Raw genomic sequence first — 17,943 nt, 5'->3', positions numbered from 1 at the left:
TAATCCATCATCATTCTTTAGATCACTCCACCACCCCAGTTCAGACATGGGCATATGCAAATCAGTCTGACCCTGTGCCTCATGGGATCATTCCAGCGCCGAACTGCCTAGCCGTTTCTTTTCTGGACTGGAAACAAGCATCCTGGGACTGGTTTCGGGTTCATAATCCTCATCAGCCAGGCTATCTTGAATTCACTGGCAATGTGAGCAAGGGACCCACGTCTGGGCATGTCCTGACAATTTACAGCGAACAAAGCGATACCAAAGGGGATGATGGACGGAGCGTTTGAGCTAATCAAACACTCACCCCCAGTCAACTGATCTGGGTTTAATCCATCATCATTCCCCCAGTTCAGACGTGAGTCCTGTGCTCTCCATGCCACTGGAGTCAAGCTATCCTGGTCCTAGGTTGCTTATTTCCAGTCCAAGGAGGACCTGGCCTGGCAGTTCAAGCTGGACTGTTCCCATTGCTGCAAATGACAAAAACTGGTGGGGAGGGATCAATTTCCAAATTCACTGTAAGTACAGGGACTATAAATTCCCCCTACAGTAAGAACATAATTCTCAGTCTTAATTTGTAATTTTTTTTTATATAATGAACACATGCCATCAAGTCATCATGATCACCTATTTTATTTTTAATTATGAAGTCAGGTGGTACACTAAAGAGGAAGTCGTGTATTCACACAATCAGTTCATCAATTCTGATCCAATTTTTTTTTCAGATTGTGTATAGCCAAACAATTAATTCCGGTATATTATATCACATAGACTCCTCTTTTCAAAATGGTATGTCGACGCAAACGCGTTTCGGCCTCCAAGACTCTTGGCCTCCTCAGGACGAGGGTGAACAGAATCTCTTTTCACAGTCTTTAGATAACACGTCACAATGAAACCTCAGGAACTCGATTTTCAGATACTTCACTTTCCGTGAATGAAACACAGTCTTCCGTCTTCCACTGGCGCACAAAAACACTGTTCCCATTGGGCCTGGGTCAAGACTGATTTGCATATGGCTGGGTCCAAACTGGAATGGCATGGTTTGGAAAAAAACTATGGATTTAGGCCCAGATCTCTGTACTGCGGTGAATGCATGACATTGTTCTGCATTCTGTCCAGCAATTGTTATTTTTACATTTGTCACTCAGAGTGGGACGGGTATGCTCAGATGTGAGTCCCGTGCTCTCCATGCCACTGGAGTCAAGCTATCCTGGATGATGAGGGCTGAAAGCCCTAAACAGGTCCTAGGATGCTTGTTTCCTGTCCAGGGAGTACCTGGCCTGGCAGTTCGGGCTGGACTGTTCCCATTGGGCACAGGGTCTAGACTGATTTGCATATGGCTGGGTCCAAACAGGAATGGCATGGTGATCAAAAAAACGATGGATTTAGGCCCAGATCATTGTACTGGGGTGAATGTATGACATTGTTCTGCATTCTGTCCATCAATTGTTCTTTTTGCATATGTCACCCCGAGTGGGACGGGTATGCTCAGACGTGAGTCCTGTGCTCTCCATGCCACTGGAGTTAAGCTATCCTGGCTGATGAGGGCTTAAGGCCCGAAACCAGTCCTAGGATGCTTGTTTCCAGTCCAGGGTGGACCTGGGCTGGCAGTTCGGGCTGGGCTGGACTCTTCCCATTGGGCGCAGGGTCAAGACTGATTTGCATATGGCTAGGTTCAAACTGGAATGGCATTGTGAGCAAATACACAATGGATTTAGGCCCAGATCTCTGTACTGGGGAGATTGTATGAACTTGTTCTGCATTCTGTCCATCAACTGTTGTTTTTGCACTTAGTGGGCCTGCAGGACTTGTTGTACTACCCACTTAATTAGCCCTGTAAAACATGTCTCAGGCCTGCCATTGCACCAGCAGCAGCCCTTGCAGGTGAGAGCGGTGGGGCCGGGTGGTGGAGAATTTTGAGAGACGAGGGAAAATTACTTATTTATTGAATTTCCCCTTGTGGTCGTCTGTTGAATCCCCCCAACCCGGCCCACAGCCCCACCGATCTTACCAGCATGGGCCGCTTCTACATTGCACTGCACTGCACGGCAAATAAGCCACCCCTGAGGTAGGCCCTAGGCAACCCATAGGTCAGGGTGCATTGCAGTTAAAATGCAGGACATGTACTTTTAAGTTTTACATGTAATGGTAATGAAAAAACCTAAACAAATTTTTCACTGCTGTGGGGCCTACATTTCCTGTAGCATAACATTGGGTTGCCTTATTACATTTAATAAGTGCTAAGTAATTATTGGTAACAGGTGATTATTTTGTCTGGTGTTCAAGAAATTATAATTAAAACACTCCTTAATGGTTAAGTCAGATTTTCAGTTACATTTTGAAAATACCACTTTTAGAAAAGTAGTATATTCCTGCCCTAGATATTTGGTACCTGCAGCCTGTTCCGGAGTCACATGAAAGGGTATAGTGGAAAGCTGGACTATGTTTATTCCTCCTAGACAGTCACGCAATAAAGGGATTAAGTGTGCCTGGTTGGGACATTAGTGGAAGGATGGGGGGGAGTGGATCTGGGCACAGCCTTCCTAGCAACTGAATAGGCTGTGCTCTGCTTTCACATAAATGGCTTGCCACTCCTATATTATTCATGCAGCCAGCTTGGTGCTAGGACAGGAGAAGCTGGAAGCTTCAAGCACTTCAAAGGGAATTCTCTAGAAAATTCCCCTACTTCAAAGAAGGCCCCAGGTATAAAAATAGACCCTCAGACCCACTCTTCTGTTCACTTTCTAGATCTGTGGAAGGACTCTGAGGTCTGCCTGCTGCTGTGGCCTTTTGTGAACTTCAGAGGGCTGCTTTGCTACACCTGGAAGGACTGCTTAATTGCCTTAAGACTGTCTTGAACCCTTAGAGGCCTGCCATGCTGCTTGAGCCCAGTTCCGTTTCTTGAAATTAGAAGTACCAGAGTGACTTCAAGGGCTAATTGACTGGCCTCCTGATCAGAGCCTCAGGGACAGAAGAGGCTCCACCATCTCAAACCGGAACCTGGAACCAGCTGGAGTGCGTACTAAACCCCCAAGTACTGCTCCTGCAGTCCTGGACCCATAATGGTGGCATTAAAGGTACAGTGATAACTAAAAACACACAGTATAGACTTTGGCTAAAACCTTTTCTGCGAACCGAGAGGAGACTGGGACTGACCTACTTGTCTATCCTCCTATAGTGCATCGTCGGTCGACTTGACCTTGCAGCAGTTCCCGAAACATTTTTCTCTGCAGCAGCAAATCCTGTTCAGTGGGCCTTTGAAAAAAAGGGGTAACCGGGCTTGTGGAACTCTCCTTGGCTACAGCCTTCAGCTTCAACCTGCTGGAGATTTTCGACTTCGAAAAAAGAAACTATGTTTGAACGCAGAAATCTTTACCATGACTTCGTCCAGTGAATATCCGATGATGGTGTCTCCTTCTTGGAGAATGCATGCAGACTTGACCAGCTGAACTTCTCCGTTCTGAGACTTTTTCTTCAAATGCCAGCGGCCTATAACGTGCAGCGTCTTCAATTGTATGACAACCTGCAATGGCATACGGGGGATGATTGAGGCAATCCCACAACCGATCTCATAAATTTATTCTGAGCAGTAGACAATTGGGTAAGGTTACAGAAACCCCAGATTTCAGCACCATATAGGAAAGCAGGAATGATTTTCGTTGAATAAATTTTGACAACAGGGGCTATGGGCTTAGTTAATGATAATCTATGTTCCTTAATCAATGCTCCAGCTAATTGGGCATGTTTCAACGCTTGAATCTTAACTTGAGGTTTCCAGCTCAGCTTATCGCAAAAAGGTGACTCCCAAATAGGTTAAAACATCGGTCTGCTCCAGGAGTTTTCCTCCCATGAAAACACGTGCTTTGACAGGCTTAGACCCATGGAGCACCATAAACTTAGTCTTCCCTACATTAACTACAAGCTCATGTTCGCGGCAAAACACCTCAAAACGAGACAGTGCCAACTGCAACCCCAGTCTCGTCTTGGATAATATCAGGGTGTCATCCGCGAACATGAGCAAGGGCACTTTCTGGCCAGCTAAGATTGGCGCATCCGTTGGCTGGTTAACAAAATACTGCACCACCCCATTAATAAATAGAGAAAACAGGGTAGGTGCCAGCACACACCCTTGTCGGACGCCTTTCCTTACCTCAAATTTCTCAGTGACCTCACCTGGTTTACCCCAGCGAACCTGGGCATAGGTAAATTTGTGGAGTCTAACCAAGAAGGAGACTATCTCTTTTGGCATCCCTACTTTTAATAAAACCTCCCACAATTTTGCCCTTAGGGCGAGGTCAAACGTGGATTTTAAATCCACTAAAGCAGCTAAAAGCATTTCCCTACCCAAGAGGACCTCCTTCCAATAAAGTAAAACAAATCTCATAATCAGGCCCTAAGTCAGAAGGTAACATTTTTGATCCGGATGACGCACTTGTTGTATTTGACTAACGCTCCATGACTGTTGACTTGAGTTCACACCTAGGTATTGTTCACCAATGAACAATAACTTCTGATTTGTACCTTATTTTTTCTTAGTACTTTTTACCTTAGCTCTTTACAAGTTCATATTGGATTGTTGATCTTTTTTTATCACTTTCCTCAATATTTGTTTTTCTATTTTTTTTTTAATTGGTGTGGGATTTTTATTTCATTGTGTTTTAGCTTTGTAACTGTTTTATTACTGGCAAATACTTTAGAAATGCCCCTAACTGAGACCTGTCTGCTCTGTGCCTTGAACTCAGGTTTAAATTATTGAAACTGTGTTTTACCCTACCAAGCTTGCTGCCTCATTACTTGTGGTGGACTCACACCCACCCCTAATTAACCCACTTTTTTACACTGCCCTTAACCTGGCATAGTCACTTGAGGATTGGTCACAAAAAGCTCCCTGGTTCACATGCATTTCCCACAGGCTAACATTCCAGTACTTTTGTATGAGGCAGTTTTAGTTTTTGTTATTATCTTTGATCTCATTAACTATTTTTATATTCATTTTGAGGCATTTTTATTATTACATTTGTATTTTCATACCTAACTTTGTAGCTCTTAGGGTATGTATTTCATAGCTATAGTGCTGCTTCGGTTAGTTGTTGCACTAATGGCACATGCATGTTCCATGAGAAAGGAGTTGCTGCTTATGCCAAGCATCCGAGTGGTGAGCCAGGAATTCCTAAAACAACATTTCGCCTCTGTGATGACATTTGGGCCTTGTGGAAGCTCAGACGCAGATCCCCTCATTGGATGGGCTGGTCTGAGGATGCCCGTACTCAGCATTATTATAAAGATCTCGGGTGCAAACATGCACTAGCACTGAGGGCTGCTTGGAAGATATACTTTAAGGACAAAATAATTACATTTTTAGGAAATGTAGTAGCTGATGGGATTAACAGGCAACTACAGCCAGCCCCTGTTGCACACGTGCTGTCATAGGTATTCCCAGAAATTGGAAAGTAAACTACAATTAACAAGTATAATTATAACACCATGCAATTACTTTATGTGCCTGAAAGAACATGATAAGTGACCAATGAAAGAAATATACAGGAAGTGCCGGTGACACAACACACTTTGAAATAAACTGCACAGACCAAGTGCTGTTTTCTGTCAGGAAGAAAAACCCACAAAGCCTATCTTTTATGATAATCTATTTTCTCAACTTTCATTTGCAGTTTCTTCAGACAATATTCTGCCTTTCCGAGGGAGGAAAATGTCGCTTCAAAGCAAAATAAATGGATTCAGTGCCTGGATAAACGTTCGCCTCTTTGTCTTCGATTGCCAAGTCAAAAACGTATTAACTGAAATATTCAAAGGCACTAATATGAAGCATCTTCTTGAAAGTAAGTAATATCTATCTCTTTACTCCACTAGCTTGTTCTGCAATTTGATGAATACTGATTTTGGTCATGGATATATTATGATCTATACAAAAAAAGTCTTCACATGTAACACGTAATGTGCAATATCTTTTTTTCGTAGCAGTGAAAGTTATAAATAAGACCCCGCTCACATTTAAGCATGTGCTGTAAAACACACAATCATGTCATCATGGTCAAGATGAGTTTCCACTGACTCTACAATGCCGGGAGCCTTAATTTGATTTTTCTCAGCTAAGTAGATGCCACGATTAGCAATCTCAACTTGTTGATGATACCCGTCTGCATTTCACCTGAGGCATCTGTGGGCTGCAGGAATGGCTCACTTGATTTGAAAAGTGCCGTGAACTTTAATTTAACAGTAGCATCTCCTTCCACCAACCACCCCGATAGCTCAAGAATATTTTTTTAACTTTTCTATCTCAAGTGTAAGCATATAGTTTGGTTTTGCAGTTATGCAGGCTACTATGACACTTCAAATGTCAAAATATTGACGGCACAAATATAACGGTATAAAATTATTGTAAATTTATCAAAAACAAGAATATTGAGTTTTCAATCGTAATGTAGTGTACAAAATTATCGACTACATACATAAAGTGTAACAGCATATCAAAATTGTAACATAAAAAAATTATTATAATTATGAATAATAGCCTATAAACATAAAATAGAATGCTAAATAGGTTTATAAACAGCAAATAAATCGTAGGCTTTTAAATATCAATGTTAAAAAAATAATGTGTAGGTGTATATTTTTCTAAACTAAAACATGCTTTAAATATTTGTTTCGAAAACTACATTTAATGCAAAACAGACAATTTTTAACAAAATGCAAAATAGAGAACCAATTGCGGACTCCAGCTGCCGCACTTCCTCTGTGTTATCCCCAAGTAATGAGTTAGTAATAGTATGAGAGTCGGTGTGCACACTCTGCTCCTGCATCCGCCATTGTGGGGTGCCAACTGCCAAGCAGATATACAGAATAATGAGAACACTGGAGCGGTGCACTCCCAAATGATTATAACGACAATAATGAAGCTCAATCAGTTTCTTCGTTGCAAAAATATAAAACTCTTTATTTTCAACAATCCATAAGGTTTGTGCAATGCATCAGCCAACGCGTTTCGTTCAAAAGGTTGAACTTCGTCAGGGCTGAAAGAAGTGTGACATAGATAACATAACAAGCACTGGCGTTGCCAATAGGTCTCGCATTAGGAAAGTTTGAGCTATTGGTCTTGTAAATGACACTTTTATTTATTTATGTGTTAGTTTTGAAAATAGCTAAATTAATAGCTTTGTCATTTACAATGCCAATAGTTATAACTTTTGCAAATGTGACACCTATATGTAAATGTATTGCGATTTATATAGCGCACGTATCACCCGAAGGCATCAAGGCGCTTGCTTAGGGAACCCGTCCTGGTATTCCCCTGTGAGATACCCCGGCAGGGTATCCGCAAGGTGAAAGCCATGCATCCCGCCACAAGGGGCCGCTGTGGAGATTAAGCAAGCTATTGCCCAGAGTCGCAGAGTGTGAACCCGTGAATCGAGCAGGCACCGGAGCGAGAATTGTCGAGTCCATGGACATTTTAGGACTCAAGACCCCGCCGAGCCGGGAATTGAACCCTGGTCCCGGGCTGACCTCTGCTTCCAGGTCTGCCTCCTCTATCCAGTGAGCCACACTTCTCCACTATAGCATTTGTAATGCAACATGTTTTGTATTTACGTGACTTAGATGTATTGATATTACAAATAACAATGTCTTTTAATTTTTTAAAATAATTAATACTTAAATAAAAATGATTGTAATTTATAATGGCATTAGCTTAAAATTTTGTAAATTATTTTTGTGAAGATTATGTTCAGTGTAATTTATTGTGACGAAAATCCAAGAACAGAAGTGAAATATTAACATCTTTTTGTGACATTTGTAATAAAGCTTGAAACATTGAGAGAACATATTTGAACCAGTTGTTGTTGAATGGTTGCACAGATTGATGCTGTGATAGTGCGAAGTGATGTTGTGGTGGCGACGAGTGATGCTGTAGCGTTCAGTGATGCGGTGGTAGCGCATAGTGATGGCACATACATATATATAAATGCATATACATATATATGTGCATATGTGTGCACGTAGAGGTAGTGAGAGGTAGAGTAGTAGAGTGAGTAGTAGAGAGTATTAGAGTAGTACAAAGTTAGTAGGGAGTGAGTAGTAGAGTAGTAGAGGGTGAGTAGTAGAGAGTGAGTAGTGGATAGTAGAGAGTGGTAGAGAGTGAGTAGAGAGTAGTAGAGTGAGTAGTAGAGAGCGAGTAGTATTGTTGTAGAGGGTGAATAGTAGAGGGTGAGTAATAGAGAGTGAGTACTAGAGTAGTAGAGAGTGAGTACTAGAGTAGTAGTCATTAGAGAGTGGATAGACAGATTGAAAGCGTGTATGGATGAGTGAAAGAGTAAATGAATGAAGAAAAGGTTAGATTCCAACAAACTTAAATTACAGGAGTGCAAATAGACAAAGGCATATTAATACTTTAAACAAAGTGGGCAATGCGATACATTAGTCATGCAGGCCACTTCCCTGGGACCTCAGTTGGTTCATCCCAGCACACACCTACAGTACTGTTCTCTTCCTTCACCGCAGGATCACAGTCTGCTGCTGTTCTCCTTAAAGTCATTTTAAGGAAGCGGACGAGTGTTTATTGGAAACTGGAGTCTGTGCAAGGAGAGGGGAATGGAAAGAAGCAGGCTCTACTATGTATAGCTTAGCGGCCATGCTGGTAAAGAGACTAGGAAGAGATCCATTGCAGCAGGAGCTGCGTCCCAGAAAGTAATGCTGGTAAAGAGCTAGCAAGCAGACAGGAATGAATGAGTAGGATGGGTTAGGGGAGAAGAAGAAACCAACACGACTGCTTGGGGTGAGGGGGTCTACTTTCTCCTGACAAAGCCCCTGCTAAGGTCTGTACTGTTATGTTCCAAACCTGTCCAGCATGGCTGTTAACTCTACTCTGATCCCCGGCTGAGAGTATACATTGAGCCTGTCCCCTTGGTAGAAGACTGAAAAATGTACAGTGCACACATACTGTTTGAAGTCCCTCATTAGCCTTCTCAGTGCTGACGCACTGCTGATGATTAAAATAACTCTTTAAACTTTCCCTAGTGCAGAAAAGACCAGTCTTCCTCTTAACAACCCGGAGTACAAACAACCCCAATTAACATGCAGCAACACCGAAGGGAAGCAGAAGATTTGTCACGATGAAACCAAATCTTGGTGTAGCTAAAGCGTTTAGCCTGTCATTACTGGAAATAAGTAACTAAAGCGCACTACCGCAAGATTGCAAATGCATTAGCTCTACTGAATGTATTTAATAAAAAATAAAGTTGTAGCAATTCTAGCGCATTATGAAGCATTTGTCCTTACACTTAAATAAATACCCCCCCCCTCTACTTCAATGATAGTACATCCGAAAGAACACAATTCGTAAGATTACGTGAGGCGCTCCAGAAACGGCCACTGCAAAGACATTAAAGTTACAGTGTAGCGACGCACTAGCGCTACTGAATGTGTTTTAAAATACTTATATAAGCCCGATGCCGCGTGCGTGTCCCTCCATTGAGCGTGCACATATAACCAAAGCCCCAAAAAGTAACAAACATTTGTAGTTAGACATTACCCAAAAGTAAACGCACTGCACAAAAAACATACCTTTGGTGAACAGTATCCTAGCTCCTTGTGTATAAAAAAAAACACAGGAATTATAAGCAAAGATGGCCAGCTTGAGAAGTCAGAATGCTCTGCAAACACTGGGGGCGTGGGCTGAAGGAGGCCTGATGGAGCCCGGAATGTCAATGTGTTTGTCATGCTGCGCTGAGGGAAGCTCCCCTTCACGCCTCTTTCACAGCCTGGTGAATGACAATAGAAGTTCTTGTGCTTTTGCTCACTCCCCACCCTGCAAACGATCAGGGAGGGGAGGGCTGCCAAGTTGAACTGGCAGTAAAAGGGCTCTTCCCGGAGGACGAGGAAGGAAACAAGCCACAGGTGCTGCTTATTTATCTTATGTAACACAACTAAATTCACAACCTCAATCCACGTTGTGCTCTGCACCCCAAACTGAAGAGACTCACTGCATCATGCTAGCCAGGACCCAGTCTCATTAAAGAACCGCCGCCTGGTTCAGTGGATAAGTTACATGCGGTTTCATCTGATTTCAATATCCACTGGTTTCTGGAACTCTGCTGAGCTGGCCCGGGTAAGCTTCCAGTTGTATCGCAGGACTGGTTATTTATTGCGTATTTATCTTGTGTGACGTGCGTCTGGAGGGTGCAGTACAGACGGGTAGAATGACTTTATTGGCATTATTATATAGCGCAAACACGGCCTAAAAGCATCGTAGCACTTTAAATGAGCATTAGTCACATTACACAAGTTCGGATTCATTTATTTGTTAAACACCGGGAAAATAAGTGATGTGCCCAGAATCACGCCAGGACCCAAACCTGGTTCTCCAGTTTTAAAGTTGCATTAACTGCTCTAGTGCGGCTCGCACAGTTAAGCCCCTCTGCCCTTGATTCTAACGTAGTTACTCGTGACCCTGGTGTGTGTAGAGTGGTGAGGGTAGCCATAGAGCTGGCACATGCGCAGTCGTACCCCCGCATCCCAGGAGATCTCACGTGCAAGCCAACAGCAGTATATATTGCACTGCAGGGTGGGCGGCAGTATGTAATGGGGGCGGGGGAGGAGATGTGGGGCTTTCAGTGAGGTGCGTTAAGAACCCTCGATGAGGCATCTCTAAGCCACGCATGTTGTATTGATAGCAGCGCGGAAGACAATTTAGCGCCTAGATGAAATTTCGGACTTCGCATTTTGATTACAGAGCAAGTGACGAGGGTGCGTTTTAGGACGCTCCTCTGTGAAGTAAACCTCCTAGTGGTACGTCTAGGTTAAAAAGAAAGAGTGTGTTGTCCTAACACGCGCAGTGCTTGTTGCTGCCTTCATGTCTAGGCGCTCGCCCTTTGGTGAGCTATGGTGAAAGGGCTGCTCAGGACTACACAATTTGTTTGTGTGAGGAGAACGGTGGCATTACCCAGGCACTGGATTTCGAGACACAAGCACAGGTCTAGCTGAAAACTGACTGGATTAGCGTAAACTGTACAATTTCTTATTTGAAGACGGGTGAAACAAATTTGCTCCTTTTTCTGGCATGCAAGTATGTCATAGATGATGACAACTTCAGTTTACTGCGTTTCGACGTCATGCAAAAACATGTTTTGGGCAGTGTTTCAGGGTGTGGGGTGTTAGGGGAGGAGAAGCGCGTTAGGGGAGGAGAAGCCGCAGAGCGCACGCTGGCGAAGCCCTTTGATGTGCTGTGGGGCCGTGGGGAGGGGGAGGAGAAAGGAAAATAAAGGCTGTGTTTGCGGGGAGAGAGAGGGGAGGTGCTGGTGTGGGAGGAGTGCTGCTGCCTCGGGGAAGCTGGCTGGGGAGGGGGAGGAGAAATTAAAGTAAGGCTGTGTTTGCGGGGAGAGAGAGGGGAGGTGCTGAAGCTGGGGAACAGAGTTTATGGCCCAAAAGCGCGTGCCTGTGGCCACGTGAACGTAAAGAAAACCGCAGGAACGAAGCCCTTGGTTTGACGAGGATTTTCAGGACATGAATTCTCGCTCCGCTCAATGCGCTTGCGCATTGATAGGTCGCGAGACCTAAAAACACAGATTATGTAACACATGAAAAATACCATGAACCACAACCCGTTAACAACCTAATATCTTATATTTAAGCAAGGCACTGGAAACAAATTGATCTTGTCAAAATGAAATAGACCTGATACATAGGATGAGTGGAGACAGTGGTGATGACAAGACAATAACTGTTCTGTCAAATTTGTGGTTTATACCAACAAACTAGGACAAATGAGGGGATTTACACAAACATACAGACCATATAGCGGGTAAAATCTGTGCTGTCACATGCATTGACAACACTACAGGTACAAGACAATACCTGTTATCCTATCAAATTCTGGGTTTATACCAACATACTAGGACAGATGAGGGGATTTACACAAACGTGCAGAACATATAGCGGTTAAAATCTGTGCTGTCACAAGCATTGACAACACTACAGGTACAATCACATAGTTCATCATTGAATAATTCTACTCCAAACAGATCCTATAACCCAGACTCGTCAATTTTGTAGAGAATAGGTGCCGGATGGGGATGTACCATCCTTTTTGCCGACTTTGTGTTAGGATGTATGTATGTGAAATGTTCCCTACTTGGTAGTTATGTTATGTTATGTTATGTTATGTGATATTTGTAGAGCGCGCTGACACCATGGGTTTCCTGGCGCTATAGAACAGAGGTGAAACACGGGCTGGAAGTTTGCAGGATTAGCAGGGTGCGGGGAAGAGGAAGGTTTTAAGCTGCTTCCTGAAATGAAGAAGGGAGCTGCTAGATTTGATGGTCAGGGGGAGAGGGTTCCAAAACTTCGGGGCTAGGAGGGCGAACCTGCGGCCACCGAATTTATTTGTTCTGGTTCTGGGTACAACAAGCGTGTGAAGATGGGCAGAGCGCAGATTGCGATTTGGACGGTAAGGGTTGATGAGTGAAGTTAGGAAAGCGGGGCTGGTGCAGTGGAGGGCCTTGAACGTGAGGCAGCCCAGCTTGAAGGCCACTCGTTGTTCTATAGGCAACCAATGCAGTTTGTGCAGCAGGGGTTTGGCCGATTGCCATTTGGGGGATTTGTAAATGAGGCAAGCTGCTTGGTTCTGGACTACCTGGAGGCGATGGAGAAGGGAGTCCGTGATAGAGGGAGTTGGAAAAGTCCAAGCGGGAGAGCACAAGGGAGATGATTACTTGGATCAGAACAGCGGGAGGAAGTAGGTGGCTGACCTTCCGAATCTTTTGGAGTTGGAACGAACAAGATGAAATCACGGAACCAACTTGAGATCGGAGGGAGAGTTCGGCGTCGATGGTCACGCCGAGGCTCTTCACAGATTTCGCGGGGGTCGGTGGAGAGCCCAGTTCAGTGGGCCAGAACTGGGTTCCCCAGGAAGAGGGGCTGGAGCCCGGGAGAAGGAGCTCGGTTTTCCTTGGGTTTAATTTCAGTTGGTTGCAGTTCATCCATTCCTGAATGTGAAGCATTGCGGAGTGGAAGTTGTCCACAGCATTCGGGGAGTTAAGTGGGAAGATGATCTGCAGATCATCGGCATAGTTATAAACTGTGATGTCCCAGTTTCGAAGTGAGTGGATTAGGGGCCGGAGGTAGAGGTTGAACAGTAAAGGTGACAGGGAGGAGCCCTGGGGGACTCCACATGACGTAGGGGTTTTGGGCGCTGTGTAGGGGCCCAAGCGGACGGCTTGTGTTCTGCCAGTCAGGAAAGACTGAAACCAGCTAAGGGCAGGGCCCTGGATGCCAGCCTGTTTGACACGGTGAAGCAAGATGTTGTGGTCAACCGTGTTGAACGCAGCTGATAGATCAAGGAGTACAAGGGCCTGGGGGATCCCCGAGTCGGCATTCCTCCTAAGCGTGTTGAGTACAGCCAAGATGACAGCCTCAGTGGAGAAGGCTGGCCTGAAGCTGGCCTGATTGGGCTCCAGGTAGCATGAGGTCTCGATGAAGTTGGAGAGGCATGCGCTTCGATTAGTTTGGAGAAGTAGGGTAGGAGCGATATGGGGCGGTAGTTGGACAGTTCTGCTGGGTCCGCGCCACGTTTCTTCAATAGTGGGACTAGGATGGCCTCTTTGAAGGTGCTGGGGACAATACCTGTGCTAAGCGAGCCGTTCAGCACAGGTAAGATGCATTCGGGGAAAGAGTGACAGATGCTCCGTAGGATCGGAGGAGGGCAGCCATCATTCGGAGAGCCCGATTTTACCTGGGACGCGAGCTCCATCAAGGAGTCAGCCATGAGGGTAGGGAAATCGGTGAAGACGGAAGAGTTATTTGGGGGGTATCTGAAGCGGTAGTCTGAGGGGAGGCTTTGATTTTATTGATTTTCTCAATAAAAAAGAGATTGAGAGCGTCGCAAGTTCCTTGGGTGGGGGTTTGACCTGGGAGAGTTCTGTCGACGGAGGTGAGTTCGTTCATGGTTTTAAAAACTTCCTTTGATTTGTTGTCCGCAGATGAGATTCGGTTAGAGAAGTGGGCTGATTTAGCTGAGGAGATTGCGATTCTGTAATCTCTACGGACTAGGGTGTATTGTAGTCTATCTGATTCAGAGTAGTTGCATCGCCATGTCCTTTCCAGCTGGCGTGTCTTCAGTTTGAGTTTTTTGAGATCGTCCGTGAACCATCTGTGGGAGTTGTGGTGTCTGGTCGGGGGGAATTTGGTTAAGGGGGCAAATTGGTCACTGGCTGACTTCAGCCAAGTGCCGATATCGCTTTCCAGCTTGTCGATGTTGGTTGGCGGGTTGAGGGCAGGCCGGGTGTCGGATAGGGTCGCGAGAAAGCCTTGGGAGTCGTAAGAACTCCATTTGCGCTAAAAAGGCCGCCAGCCATCAGAGGGGCGGAGGTTCTGCCACTGACGGTGAGGGTGGTATCGATTAGGTGATGGTCTGACCAGGTGCAGGGGGAGGCGGATGGGAGAGAGAGAGTCAGATTTTGAGGCCTGATCTGGTCCAGTGTGTGGCCCTTGATGTGAGTAGGCGAAGTGATTTGTTGAGTAAGGTTGAGGCTAGTGAGAGCCTCGAAAACCTCTGAGGCATGGGGCCAGGCATTGGCGTCGTTGAACCAGTAGTTGAGGTCACCGAAGAGGGCGAATCTTGGGTTAGAGGTGAGTAGGTTGATCAGCTGTTTGGTCAGGGTGGCCGCAAATGAGGGCATGGGTTGGGGGGGACGATAAAGGAGAAGGAGTGTTAAGGCTCCTATGTCCGTTTTTAGGCTGAAGATTAGATTGTCTACACCCGAAAGGGAGAGGGGAGATGTAGAAATGAAATTGAGGCGTTTAGAGATTATGGAAGCCAACCCACCCCCAGGGCGATTGCCTGGGCGGTCGGCACGAAGGATGTAGTAGTCTGGGGGTAGGGCCGCCAGGATGTCAGGAAGAGAGTCTGCAGTCAACCAGGTCTCAGTGAGCAGGAGTGCGTCCGGTTTCTCGGTGGATAGAAGGATAAAGATGTCGGCTTGGTGTTTTACCAGGGAGCGGGTGTTCAGATATAACACCCGGATGGTAGTATCTATCTTAGCCGGTTTGGCGGGGAGTGCTCCAACTGATGGGACGTCGATCGGACGAGATGATGCGCTAGTGGTGATGCGTCTGATGGTAGAGGGAGAAGGTGTGAGGTTGGGGGGTTGTAGATCCCTGAGTGAGTCAGCCGAGTAGGAGATAGGGTAGCCGGCTTGGCAGGCCCCTTGGGCCTGGCGCGGACGGCCGCAGACCGGCTTGCCTTTGGCGAGCCTTCGGCGTGCAGGCAGGGCGCCCGCTGTGCGCGCCCGCTGCGCGCGTCCGCTGCGTGTCCGGGGATGGCACAGAGAGGAAGGGGCGTGGCCTCAGGGCCGTGGGCGTGGCCTGGGGCTGATGATGGAGAATGGCGGCAAAAATCCCTGTGCCGTGGCAGCGTTCAGATCGGCTGCTCGGCGATTTTCAAAGTGATTTAGGGCGGGAGTGTGCACTGAAGGAAGTGAAGAGCAGGTAAAAACTGTTTTTATTTCCAACACAAGTTAAAAAATACGAGCGTGCTCCCGGCTTCCGCCTCAGGAGTGTTTGTAGCCTCTTACTGCGAGCTGTGTGATAGCGTGCCTTATGTAGCAGGTTTCGGCAGGGGGCGTGGCCTCAGGGCCGTGGGCGTGGCCTGGGGCAGATGATGGAGAATGGCGGCGAAAATCCCTGTGCCGTGGCAGCATTCAGATCGGCTGCGCAGCGATTTTCGAAGTGATTTAGGGCGGGAGTGTGCCCTGAAGGAAGTGAAGAGAAGGTAAAAACAGTTTTTATTTCCAACACAAGTTAAAAAATACGAGCGTGCTCCCAGCTTCCGCCTCAGGAGTGTTTGTAGCCTCTACAGTTAGCATGACTGGTCTGTGTATGCTGTTCTTTGGATGAATCCTGGCAGAGGTGCTGTCTCACAATACATAACATAGACCAAACACTGGAATGGGGAGTGTGCCTGCTTGTCACATAAATGGGGATACCCCCTACTTGTGTGCATGACAACATTACACTCAAACAAACATTAGGTGCAAGTAGGGGACTGGAAGGACTACTACTGAAGCCCTTATCAAGGAGGCCCACACAGTGGCAAGCAGTCTTTAGATCTACAGCTTCTGACATTTATCCAGACTACGGTCCGGCCCAGACCAGGCCAGGGGACCCATCCTTTAGAAGCACTATATTTGCTGTATTCACCATCTATCACACTCGATATGTACGGCCATGGCCATGTCATACATTGTCTTTCTCATGAATGTTTTGTCTGAATTGAACATTGGGACTATCAGCTCACCTAGGTTTTTTTTTTGCCAACTCAAATATACGAATAATCCTAGCTCACAGTGTACTTTGAAAGTTTAGTGAGTGGTTTTCATCCCAAGGGGGATGTAGGTGATATCCTTCCTATCCCCTGCTTGCACCTAATGTTTTTTTTAGTGTAATTGTGTCATGCGCACACGTAGAGGGTATCCCCATTTATGTGACATGCAGGCGCACTCCCCATTCCAATGTTTGGTCTATGTTATGTATTGTGAGACAGCACCTCTTCCGGGACTCATCCAAAGAACAGCATACACAGACCAGTCATGCTAACTACCAAGTACGGAACATTTCACATACTTACATCCCAACACAAAGTCGGCAAAAAGGATGGTACATCACTGTCTCTAACCTATTGTCTACCAAATTTACGAGTCTGGGTTATAGGATCTGTTTAGAGTAGAATTATTCAATGATGAACTATGTGATTGTACCTGTAGTGTTGTCAATGCTTGTGACAGCACAGATTTTAACTGCTATGTGTTCTGCACGTTTGTGTAAATCCCCTCATCTGTCCTAGTATGTTGGTATAAACCAGGAATTTGATAGGATAACAGGTATTGTCTTGTACCTGTAGTGTTGTCAATGCATGTGACAGCACAGATTTTACCCGCTATATGGTCTGTATGTTTGTGTAAATCTCCTCATTTGTCCTAGTTTGTTGGTATAAACCACAAATTTGACAGAACAGTTATTGTCTTGTCATCACCACTGTCTCCACTCATCCTATGTATCAGGTCTATTTCATTTCGACAAGATCAATTTGTTTCCAGTGCCTTGCTTGAATATAAGATATTAGGTTGTTAATAGATTGTGGTTTATGGCATTTTTAATGTGTTACATAATCAGTGTATTTATGTTATCTATGTTGCAATTCTTTCAGCCCTGACGAAGTTCAACCTATTGAACGAAACGCGTTGGCTGATGCATTGCCCAAACCCTACGGAGTGTTGAAAATAAAGAGTTTTAAATATTTTGCCACGAAGAAACTGATTGAGCTTCATTATTGATGCTATACTCATTTGGGAGTGCACCGCTCCAGTGCTCTCAATTTTTAACATAAGTTTATTTCATATTAGCATAGATATGTAATAAGATTTTTTATTAAAATATGTAATGATATACATGAAAAAACCTAAATTTAACTTAGTTAACTTAAAACACATTGCATTACATAAACATATGTAAATCATGATACATTTTCTATTATAAAATTATGTTAAATACATTTACATTGAAAGTATATATAAGTCCTTACCTAAATAGTATAGATGTATTTATAAAAAAATATAAAAAATGGAAATCTAACAGAACACCAAGAAAAGTAAAATAAAAGTTTAAAGCACAGATTAATATTTGCAAACCCCTAGTTGTTAAAAAGAATATTGGACAGGTAAGGTTTACTATTCTAATTTGAATCCACCAAAAAGGGGAAAGAGCAAACATTAAAGGGTTGTAAATGTACTGTTCTAACTCCAATCCAAGTTAGGGCCTAATTATGATGGTGGTTGGTTGGATAACCGACCTCCATCACAGCAGGAATGTGACCGGGCGACAAGGAGTCGGTGGTCCCATCCGCCATATAATGATTAGACCCCTGTGTAGGCGGTCGGAAAC

The 17,943-nt window shown here is 45.0% G+C and overlaps 1 protein-coding gene across 1 annotated transcript in view; it reads left to right on the top strand.

The window, feature by feature from the left end:
• Positions 1-17,943, top strand: part of LOC147751414 (uncharacterized) — a 609,436-nt gene that overhangs the window by 82,279 nt on the left and 509,214 nt on the right. Inside the window, exon 2 of the mRNA XM_086933195.1 lies at positions 5,670-5,837. Within this exon, the coding sequence (XP_086789321.1) occupies positions 5,708-5,837 (130 nt within the window). The 5' untranslated portion in view covers positions 5,670-5,707. The remainder of the gene's footprint in view (positions 1-5,669; positions 5,838-17,943) is intronic.

Source organism: Lissotriton vulgaris, chromosome 1_1 (assembly GCF_964263255.1).
Source record: "Lissotriton vulgaris chromosome 1_1, aLisVul1.2, whole genome shotgun sequence".
NCBI classification, from domain to species: domain Eukaryota; kingdom Metazoa; phylum Chordata; class Amphibia; order Caudata; family Salamandridae; genus Lissotriton; species Lissotriton vulgaris.
Note: the sequence above shows the minus strand (reverse complement) of the source record. Positions and strands in the feature narration are given on the sequence as shown.